The sequence below is a fragment of the Asparagus officinalis genome, chromosome 1 (assembly GCF_001876935.1).
Source record: "Asparagus officinalis chromosome 1, Aspof.V1, whole genome shotgun sequence".
Lineage (NCBI taxonomy): Eukaryota > Viridiplantae > Streptophyta > Magnoliopsida > Asparagales > Asparagaceae > Asparagus > Asparagus officinalis.
This window is the reverse complement of record NC_033794.1, coordinates 31,624,355-31,633,238: the sequence shown is the minus strand read 5'-3', so window position 1 is coordinate 31,633,238 and position 8,884 is coordinate 31,624,355. Positions and strand designations below refer to the sequence as shown.

The window sequence follows — 8,884 nt, the reverse complement described above, 5'->3', positions numbered from 1 at the left end:
ATTTACATCCACATCATCAAACATTACTTTAAGGTATATATACTCTTGTGATAGTCTTTGATTGATCGATCACATTGTAGATGCAACCACTGTACTATTGATGCAACCACTGTACTATCGCCTAATTGATCTCTAAATGTAATTTTATTGTTCAAACGTTGTGAATTTTTAGCTTCCGTCAATATGTTTGCTCTATTGTTTACATTCAATAAATTTATACCAAAATTTCCCTAAATAAAATTATAATTTAAAAGAATATTAAAAAATTTTACCACGTGCATTGCACGTGCAATCCAACTAGTCTATTGGAAAAATACAAGTTTGAGATTCAAAGGGTTGTGAAAGCTAATAAAATATTTTAGAAGATATATATGACTACATCTCCAAAGTTTAGAAGGTGTATTTGTAACTAATCCAGAATACATAATAAATAAGTGAATTGGGCGATTTACTTATCATGATTGACCCGATATCATTAAATCAATCACCACCATATATAGCTGACGCCCGCACCAGCCCTTGCTCCATCACCTACAGGTCCTAACTCAAGGGTTGAAAATACGTAGAGCTCAATGCAGAAAATCATGAAATGAAATGAAACATATTGTATCATGGTATCAATTTTAAAGTTTGTGATGGTATTGTACTGAGGCACAATCTGCAAATTAATCCATTCACGAGAAAGAAGCATACAACATTATAGTAACAATTTTAAAGTTGGTGGTTTGTCTGATTGCCTGATTCTGATATTGTTTGTACTCGTTTACATTGTTTTTTAGCTAAATAGCACTTAAATACCTTATAGTTTCACTCATTTAGCATTTATATACCCTCAATCAGTTGTATTTCGTAGCATTCATATACCCTTAGTTGGTCAAAATTTGCAAGTTAATACCCTATAATTTACAAACGTAAAAAATTTCATCCGAAAGTTTTCATATAATATTCATATGTTAATTTTAGAGATTTTAATCATTTATAATGATTAAATTCCTATTAAACCTACCCAAATTCTAATTTAAATGTATCGTAATTGTATTACAAAAATAGAATTTAGAAAGATTTAACAATACATTCAACAAACTTATTAGAGAGAAAACTTATAAGATTAACATATAAATATTATATGAGAACTTTTAAATAAAAATTTTCATGTTTGCGAAATATAGGGTATTAACATGCTAATTTTGGCTAATTCAGGGTATATAAATGCTACAAAATACAACTATAGGTATATAAGTGTCAAGAGAGTGAAACTATAAGGTATTTAAATGCCATTTAGCCTTGATTTTAAACTATTTTCACCTATTTTGTGTACTTTTTGCACTACCAAATTGAAAGCGGCTTACGTGCAACCTTCTATGTGATTTTTTTATAGGGTGTGCTAGGTGTGATCTTTACCCCCTCTCATTATATGAGCCTAGTGAGTTTGCGTAAAAGTTGAGCATTCAATAGTCTCAGCCTACAAAATCTCGTACGTTGTGCTAAATGTAATTAGGGGGCTACATAGATGTTGGACAAAACCCTAGGTGCTCAACAGGGGATAGAGAGAGATACTGGAAGATAACTATTGTACTACTTACAAGCGTAGTACTTAGATATTTGAATAATGAAGGGAAAAGAAACTCTTATTTAGGTAAAGTTCACGAAACCCCTCATCAAACCCTTAAATTTCGAAACTGTCACTTAACCCCAGAAGCTTTATTTTAGGAGGATGTTGCTCTTCTTCTTTATCATCAACTGTTGGCTTCGTAGGCGGTGCCTCGCTTGAGGCTCCAATAATGTCTTTTTTGGAATAAAATGAAAATAAAGTTTTCATTCCCTTTCCAGACATTTTAGCTTCAAAATTTAATAGATTGTGATTAGGATATTAAAAAAACTAACATGCATAAATAGAATTAACAACAGAATTAACAGATACAGAACTAACTAAAAAGAAGACAGAACTAACAGGAAACACCACAGAACTAACAGGAAGTGTCATAGAACTAACATGAGGGTGAGGGAGCTGGAGGAGGGCGTACCAGTCGAGGTCGAGCCTAAAACGTTGTGCAATCCAGGGCATCAAACTTCTTCAACCAGTATTGTTGAAACCTCTGCCTTGCATACTCTATTATAAACAAATAAACAATGTCAATATCATTCACATGATCCTGCAAAAATATTTTTTTTTAATATATAGCTTGAGCTTAGATTGAATTAACCGACTTTTATAAAAGAGAGTGGTATAATACTTGGCTTACCAAAATTTTACCCCATAGTCCCCCGCAGGGCCCGCACAAATGGCTTGCAAGAACGTACTTCTCAATGTTGAGTCCGGGAGGCGAGGAGGAGGTCGATTCCGGCGAGGACTTGGTCGTGGACTCAGGGCGGTCGTCGTCACTCGTCGGAGAGCTTGGGATCGGCGTCGACTGGTTGAGGGCTTGCTCTGGGAGGCGACTGGGGGCGGTCGTCGGACTGTCGGAGTCTCGGAGAGTGGGGGCGGTCCGCGGTCGTCGACGGAGTCTTCGGAGAGGGGATTTGCGATCGTCGAACTGTCGAAGCCTTCTCGGAGAGGGGATTTGCGGTCGTCGACGGAGTCTCGGAGAGGGGATTTGCGGTCGTCGGAGTCTCGGAGAGTGGGGGCGGTCGTCGGAGACTCGAAGGCTCGAAGCCCTAGCTTTTTTTTGGCCCCTTTTCTATTCTCTGCGCTTCGTTTCGAAATATTGGGATTTGGGGGACAGGGGGAGTCGGGAGAAAACCGAGAAATAAAAGGGGTGGGGCGCTGATACGTGGCCAAAAAAATTAAAATATTAAACATATTAAAAAAAAATCATTTTCTTGCCCTGGGCAGCTGCCCAGGGCAAGTTCAACGTAGCTACGCCTCTGCACCCACCCACCACCACCACCAAAAAAAAAGCCCACAAAAAAAAGGAGAAAAAAATAAAACCCCAAACACCACCAAACGACATGATAAACAATATTGAAAGTTAAGGGGCATGTTAAAATTTTTTGGAAGTTATACCATATGGCAAAAGTTGAAAAAACTTCAACGGTAAATTACACTAAATCCTCAGTAACTTTCAAAATCGCAGTAAAGCCCCAATAACTTTAGTAGAGAACCCTCAATATCTTTTGGGTAGATTATAATAAATCCCCAATATCATTCAAAATGCCTTTTATGTTTTTTTTCTAATTTATGGGAGTTATTCTGCAAAATTATGGAAAATTATTGGCGGTTTACTGCAAAACACTGAAAGTGCTCGAGAGTATAGTGTAATTTGCCCAAACTTCAAACGTTATGCCATTTTTGTGGACCCACAAATTTTGAGGAATAAGGGCTAGTTTGGTATTGTTGGAGCGTATAGTTATTGCTTATAAAAGCAGATTATAGAAGCAACTTATAGAAGCTGTTGAACATAACTGTTTGGTAGTCAAATATCAAAAATTGCTTTAAAATCAGTAAAAATGTTTGGCAGAACTGCGCTTAATAATCATTATTGAAAGATAAAATATATATAAGGTATATAAACTAAAAAAACCAGAAGCTGCTTTTAAAAACATTCTCAATTTTCTTCTAAAAACAACCCCTTAAAAGCAAAAGCAATTTCAATAAACATGCCAAGAAAAATTTTCACCAAACATCATTATTGACTGCTTATTAAAAATAAGTAGAAGCACACTAAAAAAGTAATATCAAACTTGCCCTAAGTGGCCTTTCGTAGTTTTCTCAAAATGGGTCCCATCGATCAACACTAACTGTTACTGCACCAAAAGTCTAGAATGGTGGTTTTCTTTTTCTTTTTTCCTTTTTTTTTTCTAAAAAACCTGATTTAGAATTTTGTAGTAATATTCGAATTTGAAGTGTTTTAATATCATACCCAAAGACTTTGCTATCACAGCAAAACTCTAAATTTATGGTGATGGTCGATAGATATAATTTTATATTCTAAAAATACCTTCATAGCTTGAACGTCCTTTTTATCGGCCAAAATCTAGAATAATGCATTGTCCTTTTTATTTAAATTCCCTTAAATATGTGATATATGAGAATGGAATCAAAAACTCTAATATCATATCATGGTAAGGGTTGACAATTATAACTTTCTCTAATAGTATAGATCTTAAAGAAAAAAGATCCAATAGGATTTTTTTTTAGTTTAAGTAAAACTAACAAATTTAGTAGAGTAAGGTGACCGTACAAAAACCATATTTAAAATTCAACTAATATAAAAATTACCTTTAAAGGGGCTCGATAGCAACCATCCACCCTACCATATTTTATAGTGAAATATCGACCGAAATTCCTAAATATCTTTAAAAACATTAGCGCCAAAATTTGGTTTACATCTAGTTAAGAAGATACGTCACATGCCTAACACATGTATTTTAAGGGCATTTTAAGGATTTCAATAAAAAATTCATGGAGGCTAGGTCATTGTGGTTGATTGCAAATAGAAATCTTTTTAATAGCGATTTCTTGAAATTTAATGGCGGTTTTCGTATTACCACTCTATTTTTAAAGGTATTTTCTATAACAAAAATCCTTAAATTCAACTGAGATTGATTTAATCGGATTACTACTTCTCTTTGGACTAAAAAATCATTGGACCAACCATGGGACAAGCTGACACATGTCATTTTATTTAAATTCCCTTAAATATGTGATATATGAGAATGGAATCAAAAACTCTAATATCATATCAAATGACGATGCCACTGCACCAAAACCCTAATGTTATGGTAAGGGTTGACAATTATAACTTTCTCTAATATTATAGATCTTAAAGAAAAAAGATCCAGTAGGATTTTTTTTCCAGTTTAAGTAAAACTAACAAATTTAGTAGAGTAAGTGACCGTACAAAAACCATATTTAAAATTCAACTAATATAAAAATTACCTTTAAAGGGGCTCGATAGCAACCATCCACCCTACCATATTTTATAGTGAAATATCGACCGAAATTCCTAAATATCTTTAAAAACATTAGCGCCAAAATTTGGTTTACATCTAGTTAAGAAGATACGTCACATGCCTAACACATGTATTTTAAGGGCATTTTAAGGATTTCAATAAAAAATTCATGGAGGCTAGGTCATTGTGGTTGATTGCAAATAGAAATCTTTTTAATAGCGATTTCTTGAAATTTAATGGCGGTTTTCGTATTACCACTCTATTTTTAAAGGTATTTTCTATAACAAAAATCCTTAAATTCAACTGAGATTGATTTAATCGGATTACTACTTCTCTTTGGACTAAAAAATCATTGGACCAACCATGGGACAAGCTGACACATGTCATTTTATTTAAATTCCCTTAAATATGTGATATATGAGAATGGAATCAAAAACTCTAATATCATATCAAATGACGATGCCACTGCACCAAAACCCTAATGTTATGGTAAGGGTTGACAATTATAACTTTCTCTAATATTATAGATCTTAAAGAAAAAAGATCCAGTAGGATTTTTTTTCCAGTTTAAGTAAAACTAACAAATTTAGTAGAGTAAGTGACCGTACAAAAACCATATTTAAAATTCAACTAATATAAAAATTACCTTTAAAGGGGCTCGATAGCAACCATCCACCCTACCATATTTTATAGTGAAATATCGACCGAAATGCCTAAATATCTTTAAAAACACTAGTGCCAAAATTTGGTTTACATCTAGTTATGAAAATACGTCACATGCCTAACACGTGTATTTTAAGGGCATTTTAAGGATTTCAATAAAAAATTCATGGAGGCTAGGTCATTGTGGTTGATTGCAAATAGAAATCTTTTTAATAGCGATTTCTTGAATTTCAATGGTGGTTTTGGTATTACCACTCTATTTTTAAAGGTATTTTCTATAGAAAGATCCTTAAATTCAACCGAGATTGATTTAATCGGTTTACTACTTCCCTTTGGACTAAAAAATCATGGGACCAACCATGGGACAAGCTGACACATGCCATTTTATTTGAGATTCTAACCAAGATCAATGACTACCATAAACACACATCGCATGTCCCATAGTTGGTCCTATGATTTTTGACCCAAAATGAATTTTTTGACCCAAAATCATGGGACTAACTATGAAACATGTGATGTATGTTTATAATAGTCATTGATCTTGATTAGAATCCTCAGAAATAACATCTACCATAGTTGGTCCTATAATAGTTATTGATCTTCGTTGGTCCTATGATTTTTGGATTAAAAAAGATGTACTCTTAACTGCGATCAAGTGTTGCTAGGTTCTTCATCCAATATATGTCGCATAACATAATTCTACAATAAAAGATCACATTATTAATAAGTTATAAAAGTCCAGGTTAAAAATCAAAACAATTTTTTTTTTAAAAAAGGAAAATAATCATATAAAGATGGAAATGAGCAGAAGTGGAGTTTCTACTTGAATACGACCCTAAGAAAAGTGAGCACACAAGCTTGTCCAACTAATTATTTCTCTTCCACCACTCCGCTTCCTCTGAATCAAGCAATTTGCTCCGTGATTGCCGACCTCTGTTGTGTAACCCCATAATAAACGACTTTCTTGTCACTCCCTCATCATGCAACACCACTAGAGCCCACTACAGTAATAAATTGTAATGCAAATCTATACTATATACTAAAGTAAAACTCTTAATTGCCACTTAGCAACTTCCTAGAGCTTTTGGCCATTGGCTTTCCATTTTTTTCATAAAAATCCAATTAATGCTAAGGACTTTTACATGTAATTATGTTATTGTATCACGAAGGATCTGCCTCCTTAACTTCCAGCCCGTTTGTTAGTAGTACATTCTTTTATCTTTCATAATTTCATAGTTAATGAAAATATCTTTTCCCAAAATGAACAGTAAAACATAAATTATCCATTTAGTTGTGATATGATCAGAGAAGCTCTTTGCCTCGACATGAACCCATTCACATTCAAATAACAATTACAACTATTATTATTATGTCTCAAATGCTAATATACACACATTCTTGCTTTTTAAACGTATTATTCCATAGCGTATTGTATTTATGCATCAATCTTGACCGGATACACTTTAAGGAGAAGAATGACAATTAGCAATTTAGTTAAAAGTTTTTAAAAAAATTCAAATATATAGACTTCAATGCTGCATCTATTTATATCTATATCTATCTATCTATATACTAAAACAAAGTCCTTAGAAGGCATGTAGCATGATTTTAGAGAAATGACTTTTAATATTCTCTACTATATATATATCTAATGTTATAGCATACACTATACTAAAATACTATATTATTATCAAGATTCTATTGTTACCTGAGAATCAAAATCCTTTTCAAATTCTATTGTTACTCTTAGAAAGTAACTGTTTTCATGAACTAAGATTTGAATAATGACCATTTATATCTCTGTCCCCTCTACTTTCTATTAACGGAAAAGCCCAAAATTTAATGTCATCAAAATCTAAATTTCAATTGCAAGAGATTAGATTATTGATTAAAGAGCTTTGCTACAGGGACCCAAAATATGGGACCAATAAGGGGGACAAGTGAGGTATCGCCCTCCTATTGGTTAATGAGTTGGCCATCATTAATGATGACCAACTCATTATCCAATAGGATGGAGACACCTCACTTGTCCTCTCTATTGGTCCTATATTTTGGGTCCTTAAGGAATTTTTCTTGATTAAATGCTCTTCCAAAATTTGAGAAAATTTAGTCTTTGTATATAAATTTATTATTCTGATCTCCTTTCAATTGATCATTTTCTCTAGGTAAATGATTGCTCATGTAGATATTGGACAGGTTAAACAAGAAGGTAAATATCTCATATCGTTTTTTTTAAAACTTCTTAGTTTATTATTGTATTGAGTTATTTATCGTATCATCATTGCTAGAATGAAAAACTTAACATGAATTATATATTATTCCTCCATATGACTAATGATTGACTATGTTGTAATATAGTCAAATGATTCAAATACAAATTGAGCATTTGGTTAATTTTTTATATTTATGGAATATTTTCACAACTTAGAATACATAAAGATTTGTTTGGTTAGAAAATTTTGTAACATTTTTCATAGTTACAGGGACAATTGGAGTTATAACTCTGTGGGGTTTTATAGATATGTCCAACTATGTTTCAATTATTTATCTTTTTTTTGGCATCTTGAATTTTGCACATATTGCTTGAGCATTTAGAGTAAATAAAGTAAAGTCTATCCAACTTTGAAAATATAGAAGTAGACTAATTTTTTAAATAATTCCGCAGCATGACACGGGTATAACACTAGTGACACTTATATATATGTAACTGATTGACCCGAAGAAGAACAAAAACCGGTCGATTAATTTTGATCTACAACCTCAGGGCACAAATTGAAAAATCCATTATGTTAAGGGAGAACCTTACAAGAGGAATCATTCAACTCTCGACTTTCGATCTCACATACATAGTCACCTTTATATTCTCTCCAAAATCTTAATCTCCTACATCCCTTCTTCTTAGTTTTTCTCTAATAATAGACATACTATATATACAGAGATTAAAATCCTGTCTTTAGCATAACTTCTTAATATGAATATGATAATTCTTATTATTACGAGATCTCTAATCCTATCCATCGACATGAAGTTACACATTGACATAATTCTAGCATGGATATCCTCTGAACATGAACACACACGTTAGGGGGTTGGAACTGGATCCTGGCCAAAACTCATACAACAATCACATCAAACAATTAGAATTGAAAAGAAAATAATTTTATAAATTATAATATGAGGGGCTTTGGAATGTAAAAGGAGATACATAATTAAGAGCGTTGAATTTTAAAGTTTCCCCTCTTCGCTCCTTGATCCAGATATTTTGCCATAAGGTGCCAAATTTCCCTTAAGAGAATGAGATTTGAGAGGAAGAAGAAGTTTACTTCTA

At 32.9% G+C, this 8,884-nt stretch overlaps 1 protein-coding gene across 1 annotated transcript in view; it reads left to right on the top strand.

Moving 5' to 3' along the window:
* Positions 7,726-8,884, top strand: part of LOC109832940 (protein EXORDIUM-like 3) — a 6,330-nt gene continuing 5,171 nt past the window's right edge. Inside the window, exon 1 of the mRNA XM_020400440.1 lies at positions 7,726-7,765. Coding sequence (XP_020256029.1) covers positions 7,726-7,765 — 40 coding nt within the window. The remainder of the gene's footprint in view (positions 7,766-8,884) is intronic.